The following is a 22,749-nucleotide window of genomic DNA, read 5'->3' on the forward strand; positions in this document are numbered from 1 at the left end:
GGCAATTCAAAAGGTCAGAGTGCCAAGGATATAAACCACATACGAATCTCATATTCAACACGAAATGTTCAGCAATTTGTTTACTGAGCTTTCTACAAGCTCCTAGCGTGGCACTCTGTGCCGCGCTAGGAGCTTATAGATCTGCTATTTTTGGAAAATCGTGAACGTTTGTGCAAATCTTTTTGTGTATATTTTTTAAAGAGAACATTTTGTAGAATAATGTTCCAGGGACCCCCCAGAAGCAAAGATTTGAGTTAAAAATGTTCGCTTTAAAATATCTATATATATAATTTGCACGAATTTAAAAAAAAATAGCAGATCTACAAGCTCATAGCGCGGCATTCGGTGCCGCGCTATGAGCTTGTATATCTGCTATTTTTGAATAGCCAAAGAAATCTAAAATGACACACAGATGTGTTCCCGGCCTTAATGGGTTAATTTCCCATGGCTGGAGTGCAAGTGTGTCTACCCCGCCTTCATTTGCCCTGGGCGAGGGGAGCAATAAGAGTACAGAGGTAATAACTAATTATCAATTAGTAACTGCTAGTAATAAGTTAGTATCTCACCAATCAACTCAAGCTAAAGTGCCATCACACACACTGAACTGTCAGTGGAACTCAACATGTGAAACATGGCAGCTACGGTTGCTGACAAAATGCTATTTTTCTCACCGTGTTTGTGAATAAAAGGCTATGGGTATGTGATAAACAAATTAACACCCAGGCATTCATCACAGCATTCATAGGATAACCTCAGGCAACAAGCGAAGGCGATAATATACTTTTATAATACAGCAATTATTCTGACTATAACACCATCTCATTGTGTACGAGCCAAATTAACTTGGCAAAAAAATATATTCTACTTCCGTGAATAAAACAGAAACAGACAGGGACACGAATTGGATAAAAAACGGCTGAATGTAACTCGACTGTGAAAGCAGAAATCAACCCTTCTCTTTTTGCAGCGTTCTAATTTTAGCCAGTGCACCTGCAGACGTATGGGGTCAATGATGTAAGGCAGAATAATATTGCCTAAGACAAGTATTGGACGCGGATGTCAATGTCAACTGCTTGTGAGAGGACTTGTAGAATTCCTGTGTCCTGTGACAGCTGGCGATGAGACGTACTGTACCAGCTGTCACGTTACATGACAGTTTGTCTGCTGTGATGTCAGTGATTTGAAGCCAAAGCCGAAAGAGGAACAAGAAATGATGGAATCTGCCCAAATGCCTGTACTGTAGTAACTAAAGCTTCAGTGGCCATACAGTCATACGCTTAGGGTATACCCGCTAGTCATTCATTTGGTCATTAATTTGTATTGCCGGTGGTCAGACTGAATACATGCATTTCCTTTTGAGAAATATAGCGTTTGACATGTATTTGGGATTAAAAAATAAAATTGTTAATTTGAAAAGAAAAAGAAAAGGGCGAAAGTTGTCCACCTACAAAACAAGTTTGAGATGCGTTGTGAACTTGTAGATGGGCTATTTTCACAAAAAAGCACTGGCAAATGATTGTTGAGAAAATAAAAAGGAAACATTTACACGTGCACACGCACGCCACAGACCGACCCAAAATAAAACATTGTGGCCAAATCTCCCCTCCGACGAATGCAATTTAAAAAATGCTCTCTGAAAAGCCTTAGTCAGAAAACTCTACTACAACAAACACAGGATGCAACTCTGGAGAAGAAAGTAAAAGCCTGTCCCAGTCAGAGAAAAGAAAATTACACACATCAGTACTTTGTACATAACACAGCAAGCACTTAACAGCATACAACTGCCAACGCATTTTTTCTTTCCTTCTTTTTTTTCCTCCTTCGTCTGGAAAGCAACAAAGTCACGATGAGAATGCAACACATAGCAAAGGGGTTTGGCAGGGATAACAGCAGGGTGTCCAGACTCTAAAGTGTACAGTGTATTATGAGCCAAGGCATTGTTGAACTCATCCAAAAAGGTGGGGATGGGCGCGTTCTGAACTCTCTGTTCTCAGGCCAGATGTTTCTTGTGGGCCAAGCACAGGGAAAGGGCGGGGGGGGGATTACACAACTCTCCCTAACCCTCTCTAAGTGTTCAGGCTAAGCAGGAAGTGGGAAGCTGTGAACGTCTTCGGCAAAAGGGAAAGGGGGGTGGGGAAGGGGGGGGGAGGGGGGGGGAATAGAAAAGCTGGATAACAAGAACTCACATGTTTCACCCTTCACAGTAAGAATACAGTAGTATTGGGTATATGTACAGTATAGGCACAGAGAAGTATTGCACAATCAGATATTTGATGGCTGGGGAATTGTGGTTTAACTATTGGCTATTCTTTTTTTAAAATGTGGTGCCAAAAACGTAATATTCCGTTTTTGCAAATACACCTGTGGAGTGCCATAAACGCAATATTACGTTTTTTGTTTTGTTTTTCCACAAGAGGGCGTTCTAACGCAACTTAGGAATGATCCTAGGACCCTTTAAAAAAAGGGAAATGCCTTCCGCTCCAATGATGGGATTGTGAGAAAAAGGCAAGCCCCCAGAGTTGCTGAGAAACATTGAAGCTGCCACCCCAGTGGCCAAAGCTGGAACTGTAGGCAGGGAGAAATACATGCACGCGCAAAACATACTGAGAGATATTTATATTTATACATATAAATATGTAAACATATTATACATACATACATACATATGCATTTACATATAAATATGCATCTCGAGTGTATTTAATACATTTCTTGCGTTCAATCCTTGACACACGGGCTGCCGTAGAACGCGAAAAGGACACTAGTGCGCAAGCTCATAACTCTACGTGTGGTCAAAATCGAACCAATAATTCTACTTCCGGCAGGTTTCCGGGTGCTTCAAAACGCCACTTGAGCACATTCATTGAAATGATAGCTGGGGGCGAGGCAATCCGCCCTCTAGTTATATTATACCTCTATGGAAAAAGGTCCATATCTCCATATGGCAATGGCGGATCGCGGTAGACATGTTATTGTTCCAGTCGTTAGACGGGACCCTTGGCCATCGCCCATCGACACCTTTTGTTTACATCCGGGTCCCTCGTTGTGGCTTCTGCAGCTCTAAAAAGATCGCCAATAAACGGTAAAAAGAACGCTGGCACTGGCTGTACCCAGTTTTAAACAACCTCTGGCACTCAATGTGTTAATATAGGGACGCCAAGTTGAAAGTGATAATAACCCCCTCACCTAAAATTCTACCCTATCTCTCACACACACACACACACACAAGGCCTTGATGCCGTTAACTCTTAATGAGGGAATATAACCTCTTCAATTCAACCCATGATTTCATGCAGCAATTTTAAAAGAGTCTGTGCGTGGCCCTGATTACCAAATCTCAAGAGTGTGATGAGTATATGATAAATTGATACATTTACCATTACTAAATACTTATCAAAGTCTGTGTCACACACGGACAACTGACAATTAAACCTTCAGCCAACAGTCTCACACGCATCAGAAGACCACATGCTTAAGTATAAACGATGCAGATCACAATTTCTCTCCAACACTGTCCATGCTGTTTATGTACAATGCCGTCACCTGAGAACTCCATAGTGTCAGGGCAAATCCTTGCGGTTGCTTGGGCATGCTGTAATTAAGGACAATCTTTGCTTGCTTGCTAATAGACGATTAAGTGGTTGTGCAGGACCAGACGCACGGTGTACATCAGTCTGAAGGATATGTTTCGTTTCAGAAGGGAAAGATGCTTAAAGTGCCTCTCCTTGATCAGACTCTCAAACGATCATTCCTGTTTTTTGTTTATTTATTGTTGCCTTTGTTTTGTCCCAGAAGGCTCCCAACACTAATTCTAAATTGTTTAGGCTTTCTCGTTCTCTCTTCACACACCGTTGCTTTCATTATGCTAACACCAGACGGGTGGAATGCTGAAACACACACACACACACACACACACACACACACACACACACACACACACACACACACACACACACACACACACACACACACACACACACACACACACACACACACACACACACACACACACACACACACACACACACACACACACACACACACACACACAGGAATGCACTTGTTTACCTGCTGCATTCCTCTAGATGGCACTTCTGAGAAATTGGTTTTAGATATATCATCCATCAAAGACAGACAGGACAACCTGTCTCTTCAATGAAAAAACGGGGGCGTGTGTGTGTGTGTGGGGGTGTGTGTGGGTGTGTGTGTGTGTGTGTGTGTGTGTGTGTGTGCTAGGTTGCACCTTTCATAAGCTGCAATCATAAAATCTCAAGGACCCACACTGCTTACTGCACCTGCTCTCATTAATGTAAGAGCCGAGCGTGACACACGCTACAGTCAACTGATACTATAGGGTCATCAAAGATTTGCAAAGCAGCCTCTCCGGGTTGCTATCGGCAAAAAATGCAAATATGACATCATTGCATCACCAAGTCTGTGCAAATTGTTACAAAGCGACTTTGTCCTCCTAGCACGACTTAATTAAAGCTCTCCCTGTAGCACTTCCTTTGAATACGTAAATTGTCAAAACAATTATGATAACGACCGCGAATTTCACATTCTCCGGCTTCTGTCAGCCACCATATCTTATCATTATCCTCGTGACAGATTTGTGTGCGTGACATTTTTGTTCAGCGGGAGAAAAAAAAGGGTTTCAACAATTTCCCTGGTAAATGGAGCCAGAACACTCCCAGAGCAGATGAAAGTGTAACATGGGTTATTATTTGTAGCCCGTGACTAATGGGGTTTCTTTCACTAGAATTAGAATCCCAATTCAAACGAAACTTATATTTCGTATGTGCGAGTGTCATGGTTGGTCTATAATAGTATACCGACTCTATATACACACACACACACACACACACACACACACACACACACACACACACACACACACACACACACACACTGTGTCAAATCATCTACTTTATAGGGTCTTATTCCTAACTTATGACTGAATGGGATTCACCTAAGGCAGTGGTTCTCAACCAGTTAACATAGCGTCACAATCATTTTAACCACTTAGCTTTGGCTATTCAAAAATAGCAGATCTACAAGCTCATAGCGCGGCACTCGGTGCCGCGCTATGAGCTTGTAGATCTGCTATTCGATCTGCTATACAGTTCATCAAAGGCAGACACACAAGAGAATACAGCGCCAGGCCCAGTACACACGGATACATCACAGTAATATTGTTGACGTGGTGATAGTTACCGGTATTCAACCAAAGAGAAGAATAAAGAAAACCATGGGCTAGATATCAATCACACAGCGTTGAACCACTGGCTCGTAAACAAAACGAAGAACTGTTTGCAGTGAAACTGCGAGCGTGTGACTGACTGCTTTTCCTTTTCTATTAGATAATACATAATACATAGAGTACAAAAGCCTATGGTCAAAAACTAGGTACATAACACGCATTAATACGGTATCGATTGGTGAGAATGTAACAAAAAAACACCAGGGTTTTATATGGGAACAGTTTAATAGCGAGGCAGCAGCGCACAAGGGACCTTAATGACCTAATGCGATGCGACGCGCTGTGAGCTTGTGGACAGGCTATTTCCAGCATGCGCCACCAGCGCGCGGCCAAGTATAAATCAGGCATAAATGCTGGAGCGAGAAGGAAATGATCCCCTCGGTTTGTCTGCAGCACAGGACGCACTGTTCCACTTTGTTTGCATGATTAACAAGAAGAGTGAGCCATGGAGAAGATCGATATCTACTGGCCCTCTTACCGGATTGTGTCTAATGTTGTAACCCTAGCTCTGTGCCCTTCCCATTCACACAGCCAATTATGGGATATGATCAATATGCGTCAGCAATTGGATATTGGCGCTTTCTGCAGTGCCCCCGCCCCCCCCCAAAAAAAAATCCATTAGTAACGCCAAAATAGAAATACTTCAGTGAATGATATCTGTTTCCTTGGGCAAACAGAGAGAGAAAATATGAAACTGCTTATCGTTCCCCCACCCCCAGCAAGAGGCTGCTAGTGTATGCCTGTATGTCCACGTGTGTGTGTGTGTGTGTGTGTGTGTATATAAAGTATATCACTGTCTGGGCATGAGAATATGTACATATGTGTATATCAGTATGTACAGTGTGTGTGTGCGCGTGCACATGTATATAAAGTATCACTGTCTGTTAGGGATGGGTATTGGCAAGAACCTCACGATACGATACGTATCACGATATATTGCAATACGCGATATATTGCTATACATATGACAATATATTGCACAACTACATATTGTATATATATACACTACATATTGACTAGCTGCAGATAAATGCTAGGTTCTTTGAATGTTTTTTCATAAAGCCTGTATTTGCAAAAGCAATTTATTTATTTTTTCCAAAAGAATCACGATATGACGGCCTGGAGTATCAATACAGTATCGCAAAATAAAATATCGTGATATATCGCGAAATCGATAATATTGCCCATCTCTACTGTCTGGGCATGAGAATATCTACATATGTGTAGATCAGTATGTAGTGTGTGCGTGCGGTATGGTGGTGCAGTGCTACACCCTTCCCAGGAGCACATCCAGATGCTAACCCATGGCTGTGTGACTGCAGGAAGAAGCCACGGTCAGTCCACCACCGCCACAACAACCGACACAAGCGCCGCACTGACGTCAGTGAAACCTGAACGCGGCGGCGCCGCACGCCTCGTCGCTACCCCAGTCCCTTGTAGCGTCACCGTTGACAACATGTGTGAACGGTGAGCACATGAGACAGCATGTCTTACACCTGTGGAATAAACGCTTAGGACAAGCGAGTAAACAAGAATGTTAATTAAAAGTAGTTCTTGGCGTTGGGTTTTCCAGTGATCTATTTTGAGAGGACGTGCTAAAGCGGAGCCAGTCAGCCATCCGTTGGATCAGCCATGTGTCACACAGACAGTGACATACATCGTGAGGTCCTCTGTTAACTCCAGCTCACAAAGTGTCTCGTTGCGACGCGTTGTGAGCTTGTAGATCGGCTATTTTCAACAAAGAGATTCGGTGTAGGATGGGGAAAAGGCCTAGTATAGACCCTTGGGTACACCAGTCAACAACGTATATAGTATAGACTTTGTACTCAGTCTCTCTCTCTCTCTCTCACTGTGTCTGTCTGTCTGTCTGTCGCGTCCATTCTTTTGTTCCCGTTCTCGCCCCCCGCCCACTCACGTCCCCGACAAACACATTTAACACACGCACATTTAACTAAAATCTGCTGTCTCAGTTTGTTGAAGAGAGACACATTTTCATAATGCTGAATTATAGAACTTCAGCTGATAAAAGTAACTACATGTAACTAAAGAGATGGCGCATCTAGTCATATACAGTACAGCACATGTGAAAGGACCGCAACAAGCCGCTGGCTTTACTGCGTTGTATGATATAAGCATAATACAATGATATACATTGGAATATATTGTGTACACTTCATCCGTCTCAAAAGCTAAGCATAATTAACTGTCTCCGTGCATGCCTGAATGCAGGGACTGCTATAAATTACCGTGATGACAAAGATGATTATTTTTTTTAATATGTATTGTATTTATATGTGGACTGAATATGATGCGTGGCCACGGCTGAACGGATTGTTGCGGACGTCCACCATCCAAGCCACAGCCTGTTCAGGCCAGCGTTGCGGCCGCGGCCAGGCAAGCGGTATCTCAGCCTTGCTAGCCACACTCAAAGACTATGGAGCGCTTTCTTCTTGGCCGCCATCAGACTTATGAACACACACTGAACACTACGTGGCCCGGACTATATGGCCACATGTCTGTGGCTAATGTGTTGGACCTATGACAAGACAATGCAGTTTGCACTGAGCTATTTTGCACTTTTAGGTACGTTTAGATCCTAATGTAATGTTTATTTATTTAAGCAGCTTAGTTTTTAACATAGATCACTTTTGACACTTTTAAGGTGGTATTCTTGAGACTATAGCTGCTGTGTTGGTTAGCGCACAATGAATTTCACGTGCCTTTTAATTGTAATTGGTATTGTTGACAATAGAAGTTGAACCTTGAACCTCGTTATTCAGAAATACCTCAACTCTGTTATATACATTGGCAAAGCAGCAGTGCCGTGTTGCGGGACTGTCGGGGCCGCGAGAACAGGAACTGTACGAGCAAAAGAAAGGACGCCTGTCTGTCAGTTTCTCTCCCTCTTTCTACTGTGATGGCAAAAGTGAGAGTCAAGTCCTCTGCAGGACAAACGATGGATCTTTTTCTTTTTTTTTTAACAAAGCGTAATTTGTCCCCCGAGGTTGGTCGGGTGTTTAGAACCCGCCAACACTGAGTCAGCCATATAACTCCATGGACACAATTGGGAAACACTAACCTGTGTTAAAGCAACAACAAAACAATAGTGATGCTGAGAATGAAATGCTCTAAATTGACCTTGTGGAAACGCACTGCCTCTTATTTACATGACAACGCCTGAACTGTGAACTCCGTCAGTGAAAGTCTCATTCCTTTTGGAATGTTCCTCCAGTGGGTAAATCCACCGGGTGTCCCGTTTCACACAACAGCATTATCTCTGTAATATAGGGACAAGGAGGGACTGTTAAAGAGAATGGACACAATCAATGTCCCGTGGGCCTCACTGAGATTCTATTTAAGCATCGTCTCATGCAAACGCTATATACCACTTGCAGCAGCTGGGATAATATGCTCATATGAATTTGAATAACCTAAATGAAATATTATAATATAATATATGTGTATGTGTATGCTGATAGTACTAAGTTAAGGTATGAGAACACCTATTCCTTTTTACACAAGCTATGAGCTGTGAGCTTGTAGATCTGCTATTTTCGGCGATCCACACCGTCGGACGATGGGGTATAGATTAAGCATGTACCTTATTACTGCGAAGTTTAACTGAGAGAGGTCTTTCTATCCTCTCTGACCAATGTAGCATTTTTACGGTCGTGGGTAACGATTTTTACCACGTGGGTAACGATTTTTACCACGAAGGTAATGATGTGACGATGATAATAATATCATCATCGCAGTATGACATATCACCACACTATCGATAGAGGTATGTGATCAAAAATATTGATGCATTTGATTTTGTCATTTAGAAGTCTAGACGGTAGTACAGTCACTGTACGTTTTGAATGCAGGGTTTCAAAAGGGTGACTTTTGTAACTAGGCCTGTCACAATTATTACATCATCGTCTAATCGCAATTATTTGATATAATAATTAATTATTTTTGCATAATCGTCATAATCAATTCCATGTAAAGAAATGTCAAAACGTGTCGCGATGCGACGTGTTTTGAGCTTATAGATCGGCTATTTCCACTATTAATGTTTATTTTTAAGTATAAAGTAATTAAATATGCGTTATTTGTCTGCCCTGTGCAACTTTTGATTACGAAAGCTAAAAGCCAAACAGAAATGTCATTTTTATTCATAATGTTCCATTATGAATACATTTTCAACAACAGAAACACAATTAAAATCGTTAATCTCAATTATTTGAGTGATAATTAATCGTCAACTTAAATTTGTAATCGTGACAGCCCTATTTGTAACCTTAAAAAAGTGGCTTGCCTCGTGACTGAAAACATGCTGAGAATGTCCAGTTTGTGTTTTTCGACAACCTGCTCTCAGCTCCCAGCTGCGTTCAACCCAGGAAGTGTTCATAACGAGCTCCATTAGCGGTATTACCTGCATCCGGCAGGCGCCGGGGTCACGGGGTCAACAGTAGACCAAACGCTGAGATTAAATTACCCCTGGGGGCCTGCCGGGTGGGAGGCTCCCCACCCTCCACCCCCCGCCCAGCCCGCCCCACAGCGGCCACAGAGGAAGCAGAAGCGAGACTTGAGGAGATTTATAAAAAAAAAAAAAAAGTGTAGGTGGGCTGGAGCTCTCCATGCCGTTTTTAAAGTTCACACGGTTTCTTTGATCCCATTCCCGCCCGGCGGAGCTTTACTAAAGCCGGCCCTTTCAAGGTTATAACCATGAACAAAAAAAGAGAGCGTGCTGAAGAGCGATTTATACTTTGTCGCACGACGGTGTCCCGCGCCGAAAAGAGTCGAGCTGTTATTTTCCAGTGTGGGACATCATCATCACACAAACGAGTAGAAATTAGGGATGAGAGTCCACTGCCGGACTCAAAACGGTGTTTGAGTTTGTTACTTGGATATACCCACAATTTTATATTTATAATAATCAACGTGTTATAATATTACCGGTATTGATTATTATAACAATCAACGACGGGCATGTTGTGAGCTAGTGGAACTGCTATTTTCATTTTAGCAGGACACCCTTGTGTAAATTGTGGTTGATCGATTCATTGATAATACACAAAGATTTTAATTTAATACTTTATTTAATATGATTATTCGATTAATCCAAAAAGTAATCAATAGAATTTCTAAAAATATTTGTTTCTATTGTTGCAGCCCTAACATGAATAGTTACTTCAACAAATTAAATTAAAAACAAATCCACCTCTTCATTCAATATTAAAGCACATTCCCCTGACCTTTAAAAACAGCACATTCATATTCAAGTCTGTTCAAGGACTGACAGCACTTGCAGCTTACACCATTATAAATCATACTCATTATTAATAATATAACTTATTATATATTAATATGAGGTTGCTGGGAACACAAAACAATATATATATTACTGATGTCAAACAAAGGTTATTACTTGCTTTCAACCATTGTTGTTGAGAGCCAGACAAAGGAGACACCCTTATTGTGAGTGGGGGGGAATAGGCTGAGCCTGCATGAGACCCAGTAGACCTGCAGCGCGCTGAGAGCAGTGTTGCCAGATTCTGTGAGAGAAACAAGCAATCAGGTCTAGGAAAACCAGCCCAAAAGAAGCGACTATGGGCCGCACGAGCACTTTGACATATACATCAGCTATTTGAAAATAGCAGATCTACAAGCTTACAACGCGACGCGTTGTGAGCTTGTAGATCGGCTATTTTCAAATAAAATCTTGCGGGGAAATTATAATAGGCAGATCTGGCAACCCCTGGCTGAGAGACACTCAAGAGCTCAAACAGGAGAGCTCTGGGCTCAGCCAGTGGTGATGCACTCCAAACACCGGTAGCTACTAGTACTACAGGTAAAACAAACACATCAGCCTTAGTCATCCCAAAGGCATTCGCAACTACCTCACTCGACTGACAGGAAATAAGGAGAGAATCGGAGGGGGGGAGGGAGAGAGAGAGAGAGAGAGAGAGAGAGAGAGAGACACACACAGACAGACAGACAAAGAGTAAGAGAGAGAGAGAGAGGGAGAGAGAATTCCACACTGCAAAACAAAACACAAAAGGCTTCAGAGAGCACGTCAGTCTTGTCTTCCAGACACAGCCTGAGGCCCAGCATTCAGGATAGTGATACATACGCTGAGCTTTCCCACCTATCCTCTCTCGCACATAAACACACAGCGCTCATTAGGCACCCGGTTATATGTGCACACAACCCTTGACGTTTTACGGCAGCATTCAAAATGATATTCAATCTTGCAGAGCCTACTACATGGCCGTTTCCAAATCCGTGTTTGTAAACCACGCAGGTCACGACCCCAAAGGGTGGTTGCTATAGTATACAGTAAATGTTCTGCTTGGGTCATCATGGACAAAGGACGACTTTAATCAACATGAACCGTAGCGTCCCTATTCTGGGCACGTCATGATAGGCGAACATTCAGCGAAAAATCAGCGGAACATTGGGCCAAAGTAGCACATCTACAAGCTTGCAACGTGATGTGAGCTTGTAGAACAGCTGATTTTGATGGAAGAGATTTGGTGTAGAGAGGGAAAAAAGGAGCGGACCAACTATAGACCCCTGGGGGTCAACAAAGTAGATAGGATTTAAGTGGTTAGGATTTAAGTGGTTAACATAGAAATAATGTAGTATATTGGGTCTTGGGTTCATATAGTCAATACAAAAAAGGTTAGGGTGCTAAACTACTTTGGAACGACTCATTTAAAACATGGTTACTTGAACACGCCGTTTCGAAGAGCTTTTGCCCTACTTACTTGCGTAATCCTTTTAAGGCTCATCCACTGCACGATACCACAATTTCCAGTCTCGCAATACCCCCTTCTTATCGAATGTCTGTCTGTAATTAGATTACTCTGTCACTGTGTGGTAATTACCACACTATTAATTATTACCCATCTTTTATTACTTACAATGTCAGCACAAGCTTTTGTCAAATCAGACATTGGTAGTTAAGTATGGTGCTATTCAACTTAAGCCACTTTCAACTACTTTGTCATTGTCACACTCTATGCTTTCTCACAACGCATCACATGGCAGCACGCTGCAAACTTGTAGTTCTATATATGTTCGCTATTCGTCATACAATGAAATATATAGTGCTTACGTTGTTAGAATGTAACTTTTGTTCTCAAGTACTCACTCCTTTAACCCATTCAGACCGGGGACGCATCTGTGTCATTTTAAGATTTATTTGGCTATTCAAAAAAAGCAGATCTACAAGCTCATAGCGCGGCACCGAGTGCCGCGCTATGAGCTTGTAGATCTGCTATTTTTTTTTTTTTATGATTTTTTTTTTGCAAATCTTTGAATATACTGTGTATATTTTTTTAAAGCGAAACATTTTTAACTCAAATCTTTGCTTCTGGGGAAAATCCTAACAGTTTCTTTTATTTTTATTATGTTGCTATAATATCAGTGGTTCTCAAACTTTTTTCATGTCAAGGACCCCCAAAATGTTGTTCCAGTGACCCCCCAGAAGCAAAGATTTGATTTAAAAATGTTCGCTTCAAAAGTATATATGTAAAAAAGAAAATAGCAGATCTACAAGCTCATAGCGCTATGAGCTTGTACATCTGCTATTTTTTAATGGCCAAAGTATAAAATAATGGTTAAAGTGGTTACACAGATGCGTTCCCTCCGGCTTTAATGGGTTAACTGGTGGCTTGCCCCAATGCACTAAGATAACTGTATCCGGTGTGTCGCTTTGCCAAAAACAACAGATTTCCATCTAAAAATAGTGACTCATTACATCAGGTTTTAGCCTAACTTGAACTTCACTGACCAATGATTACACTTCCTTCTACAGTTCCAACAATGCAGCCTGAAGTTACCGTCAACAATATCCCAGTTCACAGCTGCCTTCTACTGTCTGCGAACGAGCAGCAGGGGGGCCACTACATGCCTTGCTCAAGAGGACCACAAGTGGTTGGGAGAGGAGAGAGTCTTACCTAAGGAGCCGGGTGAAACCTGGGAAACGTGATGCTTACCTACTGTAGCCTCATGAGGATACGAACAGAGGTGGAGAGGCTGCGTTTATCAAATGTGGCACGATATGACAATTATGTCTTAGGCTTTTAAATATAACATGACAACATGAACAGACAAAACAATGTTAACACAAACAAAAGAAAGCTGATTAACAACATGAACGCTAGCGTCCCTATTCTTGGCATGTCATAATAGGTGAACCGCTCAGTAAGTTTGTTCAAGGTAATCAGCTAATCACAGATTGTGTAATGTCTGTCTTTCGTATGATCATAAAGAACCAGATCAGCCCCTAGCCGTTCTATGTCAAATCTGAACTGGAAAGAAATTATCCACAAAATGCGTTTTTGAGTCCATCTTCGGTTTGATATAAATAAATTCTCCTCTCTTATTCGCGGAAGTAGAAAGAGATCAGACAGTGAAATTCCTTCTTTACTGGTTGAAAAAGAAACTAAGAAAGCAGACACAAACAGATCCTTATTATTCTCTTAGTATGGAGCGTGAAAAGAAAGCTTCTTTTCACGCCTCTTTGCTTAATCAGATATAGGGTTTATGAAACATGCATGTACTGCTGCAAATAGAATCTGCAAATGTGTGGGGTTTTTTTTACACAGCAGTAGCGTACTGACATATTTATGTCAGCGATTAAGATGTCAGCGATCTAACCAAGTCGCAATGGGCCTACTACTGCTACACACACACACAAAAGTAACCACAATACAGCGACTGAATGTAATCGCAACACGTTACACTGTCCCCATAAGCCCCATTCTCCGTCCAGGTCACACAGTAATACACCCAACGTCAACATTCACTCCCTGCCAAAACATTTTTGAGGATGCCGTGACCGGAGATTTAATAGCAAGACGTGGCCAGAGAGGCAGGAGTCCATTTCAGAGACAATCAATCACGCGGCAAATGGAGCGGGATGAGGGGGAAAGAGGACATTTGTCCAGAACAAATAACGTAATAATCGGCCCACTTCGACTTCTCGTTTGTTGGACCCTAGCTGGTGAATTAGTGTGTTCTGAGCGTTAACAGCGCACGTCGCACCGCTGACCTTTTCCGTGTCATAAATCACAAAGCCCTGTTCTGCTGCCAGGATTTTGTTTAACCCAATTTGTCACAGAAGGGACCCCCCCCACACACACACACACCCCACCCCTGTCATGTGTCTACACACCCACGGCAGCTTCACATAGTAGAGACAGGAGGAGCATGGGACTGTCTGATGGGAGGATCAAAGCCTGCTGTCTATCCCTCTTTCCTCCTTGTAATCATGGAAGCCAGTAGCTCCTGAAGCAGATCAGTCAAGGCTACTACTGGTGGTAACCACGGAGGGAGAGAGTGACTTTTACTGAAACCACCAGAAAAAAAAACAGAGAGGAATGTGCAAAGGGGGGGGGGGGGGAACTGGCTAATAATATACCTAACAACATGAACTGGACTGAGAGAGTGTGACAGGCGTGCTCTCTCGTGCTCTCTCACTCACACTCTCTCACACACACACACACACACTATATGACATAAAGGGGTCATGGAAGGTGTGCCGAGAAAAACTGTCAATTCGGGTGTCAAAAAAATTGATCTCACTGGCACACTATAGACATTCCAACCATTGTGGGCATACTGATAAGCATCATCTGAAGATGAGAATATCAGATGGTTGGGGGTTTACGAACAATTCACATAGTAGGCAGTCCGTCTGTCATTGACAACTGCGCTAAATTGACATTCAAATATTCTCCTTTTTGTCCAAGCTTCAGAGTACATATTGTATTACCCCTTTACAGTATGTGGCAGAATCCCACCCATCCATCACTTCAAATGGGTTCAAAAACAAAACACTATTACTTGGAAATACTATTTGACCAAGGTTTAGTAGACAGATATGACCATATCTCCCATTATGTCTCTCATTCCATGCTACTTCATCGTTTTTTGTGTCTAAAGGTCCTTACACACCGGCGAATATGCGAATATATGCAAAATTCGGACTCGTTCCGAATAATTAAAAGACGCTTTTTCGCGAAACTGATGTGGACGCTTGCATTGACTTTATAAGGTTTTTAAAAAAAACGTATTTATTCGCATGAAGAATTCGCCCCGGTGTGTAAGGACCTTTACTCTTTGCTCCTCTTGGCCGTGGACATGGCATGGGAAGGCCTTGCTAAATACAAATCACTGCATGCCCTTTTCTCAACCCCAAGTGTTTGGACCAGTGGTTCTCAAAGTGGGGTCTGGGGACTCCCGAGGGGTCTTAGAGGGGGTCCCACGCAAAAAAAGACCATCAGTTTACTTTTCACCATTATTTCAGTGACCGGCTATTAAGTGAGCCCAATGACAGATGTAGAACTATGACCACCATAGGTTTCACTCTCTCCACTGTTATCTCCCCACCCTGCAGTCTAAACACAGTTGTACTATTCTGTGACCTAATAACAAAATACTTCTCTTGTACAAATAATCTTTCCAAATGGGGGTCCGCAGCCTAAAACGTATCAATTTGGGGGTCCCAATGACCATGCAAATGTTTCAGAATCACTGGCTAAATCACTTCTATTGATAAAGTGTATCACAATATGTATCCAGATACCGTACACTCCGGCATCCCCAATGGAGAGATTGCCTGACAATACTAAAATGATTGTAAACCGTACAAGAAACTGTAACTTGTGTGTGGGGAGGTGGGTGGGTGGGTGGGTGGTCTTGGGAGTTGGGAAATACAATGGTTTCTAACATTCTGGGACGCTCGTGTATGACGACAAGGGCAGGCGAAAAGGAAATCCAAGTCATAGACACATCACACACACACACACATCCTTGCGGTTTGGACAGAAGAAACATCTGGAAATAGTACCATCCCTTCTCCACGCATTACCATTTCCTCCTCAACTCCATCATCTGCCTGCAACCTGGGCTACACACACACAGCGGTGTGCATGTATCCATGTCTGTACACTACACACACACACACGTAACCAAAACAATGCGGGTGTCTGCAGTGCTGTGTATCAGGGGTCTTCAACAGGGGGTAACCACCTCAACCCTAGAATCCCCATGCAATTTCTCAGGGGAACATTCGCCGGAAATAGCAGATCTACAAGCTTGTAGATCGGCTATTTTCGACTAAGAGGTTTGGTGTGGAGGGGAAAACAAATAGCAGATCAGTCATCATCATCGAGTTCAGAGGCAACGGTCAAGTTTACTAAGTATTGAGGCTTTCAGTGGTTAAATAGTCTATGAAGCTATCTATGAAAAGGTTTAATCTGCAACACAAATCGTATACAATATGTAGCGTGTGTGTGTGTGTGTGTGTGTGTGTGTGTGTGTGTGTGTGGGGGGGGGGGTCCATGCTTCATCTCTCTCTCAGGCTAAAGCGTTGAAGACCCCTGCTGTGCGTATGTATGGTCGAGAGACTGACTCACCTGTGACATTTGGGGCCTGAAATTAATCTCCTTTAGGTCCACTGATCCCGGCGAGAGATTGTGCAACATCTGGCACAGGAGCACCCCATCCCTCAGGGCCTGTGCCAGGTCGAAGACGGCCGCGGAGGGCCACACGACCCGGTGGTTCGGGGGCAGGACCTTACAGTCTATCAACCACCGCCCGCATTGCCTCCACTCCTCCATGATAGCTGCCTGCTGGTTCCAAAGAAACACACACACACACACAAACTTATATGCTACTATTATGGTTCCTTCCCTGCGCGCAAGAAGGGGCGATCCGATCGATCCTCCAGGGGTGGGGATCAGTTGATCCGGGGTTGGGGGGGGTCAGTTGATCCGGGGTGAGGGGGGGGATCAGTTGATCCGGGGTTGGGGGGGGGGGGTCAGTTGCGGATAATAATAATCATTCAATGACAGTAACTTCCATGGCTATATTCCATTCCTGCATTTCAACTTGAGGTGTTGCGGCGGTGAATTGCAGCTTTTTTTATCCAGCGCCCCGACTCATCATGTCTCCTCTGTTCTTCAGGGGATAATTTCCATAATATAGAAATTTCAATAAATCACACACACGACTCGTTGATCGGGCGACGACGACTGACTGGGAGGGAAGAAATCTGTGCTACGAGGATTTCCTCCTCTTCATTCTCAAAAAGTTTCCTCGGCAAACCAACCAACCCCGTCAGACTTGACTTGACACTGCGGCCGTGCGTAAAAAAAAACACAAGACGAATAAAGTCGCGAATAAAACCGTCAGCGTTGCCTATTCATTATTCCGTGTAAACGTGTGAAGAAATCCATCGGCGTGCGAGTCCCCGTCGGCGTGGATCGATCGACCAACCTAACCTACCGCATTTTGCGTGTATGTATAGTATAACGTTATCGTGGCCTCAATCAAATGATGTCCTGGAAAAAAAACTTGCAGTTGAGAGCGGAATACGATCCTATTATTCCAGTTGTTGTTGTAAAGCAGAAACGGACCCACGCCGTCAGAAACAACGGCAGCGTTTGAAACAGTTGTTGACCATCATTCGGTAGAATCGGACTGACTCTATATCCCCGGGAATGATCTCTCAAAACATGTCCCTGTGATCCAGCAGCGGGAACATGTCCGTTGGACAGAGACAAGAAGAGACACAGAGCAACAAACAAAACCAAAAAAAATACTACTGTCTATGTTCACGTTGATCCGGGGAACTCCGGTTCGTGCATGCACGGGACCATGTAGTCTACACACACACACACACCCGTAGAAATGGTTGCGCTTGTATTAAGTTGGAAATGCCTGCTTGCTTCCCTTCCGTTGTGTGTCCTCTCCTCTCCTCTCCTCGTTTCCCGTTCAGATGGTGGTGGTGTGTGTTTTGCTTTGCTTTTCTGCAGATCCCCGAAAATGTGAGCAGAGAGACTGCGAGCTGAAGCAAAGCGCCCAGCCGTGCGCTGCTTGGCGGTGAACAGGGCGATTGCGCAAGCTCGCTCGCATGCGGGACTGATCATCGGTGGTGTAAAGTAACTGAGTACATTTACTCAAAATTTTTAGGGTTTTTTTTTTTCTACCGGAGTATTTCAGTATTTTTACTTCTACTCCACTAACATCTCAAAGGCAAATATTGTACTTATACTCCACTAGCTACTAGCCTTATATATATCAAGACTATCATAGATGTATTTGATTTTTATATAAAAATGTCAAAAATCTATCAAATACATCGCCGATAGTCTTGATCTATTCTACTCCACCACTACAATTATTTGAAAACTTTACTAATAGGCTACTGTGTGGATTTTGATTATTATTACAAAACATACATTAACCACTTCAGCCCAACTACATTTTGGCCATTTGCAAATAGCCGATCTACAAGCTCTCAATGCATTGCAATGCCATGCATATACGTTTTGAACTTGTGTAATGGGACATTCATTCTGCACAATGCACAACTTAATAGATCTCCAATGTGAAGTGATATATGGCTCTGTTTGAGCAGGCTATATTTTAAGCTGAGGTTTAGGTTTAGTTACATATTATATATGTAACTAAACTTTCACTTAACATATTATCTTAAGTGAAAGTTGCGGATGCGCCATCTGACGTATGAACTTGCACATTAAATTGGTATTGTACTTATTTCCTGTGTTTTTTTGTGCTTGAGACGTTATTTAGGCCTATAGGCTTTAACACAATATATATTATTAAATCAAATAATAAATCATAGCCTCTTTTGGTTCTAGGCGTGAGTGACCTAATACTTGAATAGCCTACTCAGATAGATCTGCAGTGGCACCTAATGACCAATTATCCCCAGCATTCATTACATTGTTATTACCATGGTGCAGTGATGGTATTCACATGTTTTACTTAAGTAAAAGTATCAATACCACCACGTAGGAATAATCTGTTACAAGTAAAAGTCTGGTAAATTTACTTGAGTAAAAGTACAAAAGTATTGGCGTCAAAATATACTTAAGTACTAAGTTAAAGTACTCATTATGCCCAATATCCCATTTCACATGTTTCAAAATGTATACAAATCTTTTGAAAATAGCAGATCTGCAAAGCAAGGCTATTTCAGCCATGACTGAAGTGGTTAATGTATGTTTCACAAAGTAACTAGTAACTAACGTTTTCATGGCCATGAATTTTCCATAACTTTTTTCATTTATTTTTAATATTTTTTTTAAATGTGTCCCCGGCCCGAGAGTGAAGTATCCCTTTAAGTACAGTACTCATGTACTTTACACCAATGCCATAGTGTCGCTTGTACCTGTCTTGATTGCAGCCAGGCAGGTGCTGCTGGTATCTTCTGATTATGGGCGCCTCCCATTTTCTGAGTTACCAGCCAACACCTCTGGCTCTTGGCTCTATGCACAGCAGCCATATTGGAAAGAAATTGGGCCTCTTCCTTACTTCCTTCACAGGTGTTACCAGTTATACTAATGAAGGCTTTGTTCCATTCACTGTAGCACAGTCAGTGCTTCTCAAACATTTCAAGGACCCCCATAACCCCATAACTCTGAGAGTGTACAAATGGAACCAAATGGACACTTTTGGTTCCATTTGTACACTCTCAGTGTTGCACACCTGTAAGGGGCGATTTGGAACCCTCTCAAGGAACCATGAGGGCCCCTGGACCCTGTTTCTAGTGAGCCAACATGAACAATATCAGCACACTGACTCTGTTTGACCAGAATGGAACAGAGCCTTCATTAGTAGGCTATCATTGGTAAATGGTAACACCTGTGAAGGAAGTACGGAAGAGGCCTAATGTATTGTCCTCATTTATGAACCTGATGAAGACCTCTTAGTCTTAGGTCGGAAATAAATGTTAGTTTGTTTAATAAATAGCAGTGATGAAAAAAGTACTCAGATTTTTTGTGTTAAAAAGTGTTAATACCGCAATGCAGAAATACTCTGTTACAAGTAAAAGTCCGGTACTCAAAATGAGTAAAAGTACAAAAGCATTGGCATCAAAATGTACTTAAAGTACCAAAAGTAGAAAGTACTCATTATGAAGAATGTCCCATTTCACAAGTTTTTATAGTAGTATGAAATGTGTGACAATCTTTTGAAAATAGCAGATCTACAAACTCACAATGCGAACGCATTGTGAGCTTGTAGATCTGCTATTTTCAAATGGCCGCAATGTATATAGGGTTGAAGACATGGTTAAAGGTTCTATGACATTCATTTTCATTTTTTGGCGGTTTTATGACCTCAATTACACCCAAAAAATCTGAACTTTGAACATTCAGTGGATTTTCTGTGGTCTGGGGTTTTCTGAATAATTAGGCTGAAAAGTAATCTGAGCTTGGCCTTTCGGCAGTGAGGTCAAAGCCGATTAATCCCGCCCACTCTCCTCCTCGCCCCTCCCCTCCCCTATCCTTTCCTTTGGGGGGGGGGGGGGGGAGAGGCGATGATTGACAGGCAAAATCCCTCACCAGCGACACCCGCAGGCAAAGATTTATTTTTTCATTGCAGTTGAAAAGGCTTTAGAAATGTGAGAGAAAAACACCGGCCATGGATCAATGGAGTGGATTTTTTGTTAAAACTTTCTATACACGTTTGAAGGACCATGACAAAGACTTTTAATGTGTGGTAAAACTGAACGTCATGAAACCTTTAATGTATGTTTTATAATAATAGTCAAAATCTAAAAAGTAACTAACTAAATTTCAACTAATTGTAGTGGAGTAAAAGTACAATATTTGCCTCTGAGATGATGTGGAGTAGAAGTAAAAGTACTGAAAACTGTAAATACTCCAGTAAAGTAAAAAAAAAAAAACTCAAAATTGTACTTAAGTACAGTACTTGAGTAAATGTACTTAGTTACTTTACACCACTGATAAATACACTGTGGGAGCATTCAACATGCTGCATCTTTATTTTCAGTCTAAGCCATGAGGCAAAGAATGTGGAAATAAGCACAATCATATAACACCTGCATATAAATCTAGCAAACACTGTCAATGATTCGTACAAGAACCCTAAGTGATTAATAGGAAGATGTTCATTATTTGTTACATCATTTGTTTAAACTGGCCCATCATGTTCTATGGGCCCACTATAATATACAATTCTGTCCAAGTTTAATGTTTAACCAAATCCATAACCTCACATACAGATGTCCTTCCTTAAACTCTGATCTGTCGGCATGTGAATAAAGGGAGCCAGCTAGTTAAGATAATAAGTTAATAAAAGTTATTATTGCATTCCACCAAAGTCTTTGATTTATGGGGCATGTGTGTGCAAAGTCTAGATGCTGATCGTGCTCTGATGAATTAAAATGTTGACGCAAGTGCTGGGAGTCATAATTAATGGCAGTGCCCAGCTTAAAGTTGCAAGTGAAAAACAAACAAAAAAACAAACAAACATGACTATTAGATCAGAGTCAGACATTTCAACACATCATGATTTCTTCAGTGCATGTGTTAACCCCAAACACAGCTTCAGATGTTTTTGTTTTATATTGTAACTGCAGTCTCCTTTACAATCTATCAGTCATAATCCCAGTTTTATTCTCCATGTGTTGGTTTTCAGTGGTGGAAAAAGTACGCAAATGTTTTAAGTATATAGTAAAATGTACTTAAAGTACCAAATGTAAAAGTACTAAAATGTTTGAAAATAGCAGATCTACAAGCTCACAACGCGTCGCATCGCGATGCGTTGTGAGCTTGCCGATCTGCTATTTTCAAATAGCCTAGGTATAAAATAGGGCTAAAGTGGTTAATGTAAGTTTTATAACGTAATAATATATATCTGCAAAGTAACTAGTGACTAAAGTTTTCAAATAATTGTAGTGGAGTAAAAGTACAATATTTGCCTCTGAGATGTCGTGGAGTAGGAGCAAAAGTATAGACAATTGGAAATACTCCAGTAAAGTAAAAGTACCTCAAAATTGGACTTAAGTACAGTGCTTGAGCAAATGTACTTAGTTACTTTACACCAATGTTGGTTTTATCAGTCTATTTTTGTCTTTGTATTTTATTCAGTTTAATTATTGTATTTGATATTTATCCATTTATTGTTTTTATTTGATAGCATTTTCAATTAAATTATATGTTTTATCACAATTCCCTTTTAGTGAACAATGCATTACTTTTGATGTGGGCTATGTTAAACCTATGTTAAAAATGCACCTCATTAAGTGCACTGGATGGAAGCATGGACATGGACATCATTAACCAGCCACACACATCCACTGTGCTTCGTGTGCCCCTGTGCAAGGTCGTAAAAAAAGAAAGAAAACACAAAGGCCACAGTGATGAATTTAGTTAAGCCTACAGCACCTCATGTGATCTGTGTTTGTCTCTGAGTGGTGTTTTTATAATGACTGGTGAGTGATAGCCACAAAAGGCAGGAATGACTAGTTGTCACTGAAGTTGTGGCATTGATCCATCATGCCCCAAGGCTGTTGGGGGGGGGGGGGGGGGTACTGGTATGGCATGTTCCATATGCCATGACAGGAAGGTGGGTCACGAAGAGCAAGTCTCCCTGCAGCATGCTCTCAGTGCAAGGACAGCAAACTGGGCTGGGCCACACGGTGTAAATGATGA

General features: G+C 41.9%; 1 protein-coding gene across 5 annotated transcripts in view; it reads right to left on the minus strand.

Moving 5' to 3' along the window:
* The window catches only part of vav2 (vav 2 guanine nucleotide exchange factor), a 328,621-nt gene extending 310,526 nt beyond the window's left edge, over nt 1-18,095 (minus strand). For all 5 annotated transcript variants that reach the window (XM_080418609.1, XM_080418607.1, XM_080418610.1 and 2 more), the window contains exon 1: nt 16,678-18,095. In XM_080418609.1, the coding sequence (XP_080274735.1) occupies nt 16,678-16,881 (204 nt within the window). In that variant the 5' untranslated portion in view covers nt 16,882-18,095. The remainder of the gene's footprint in view (nt 1-16,677) is intronic.
* Nucleotides 18,096-22,749: the final 4,654 nt, after the last annotated feature.

The sequence above is a fragment of the Gymnoscopelus braueri genome, assembly GCF_963280865.1.
Source record: "Gymnoscopelus braueri genome assembly, chromosome: 22".
In the NCBI taxonomy this organism is placed as follows: Eukaryota; Metazoa; Chordata; class Actinopteri; order Myctophiformes; family Myctophidae; genus Gymnoscopelus; species Gymnoscopelus braueri.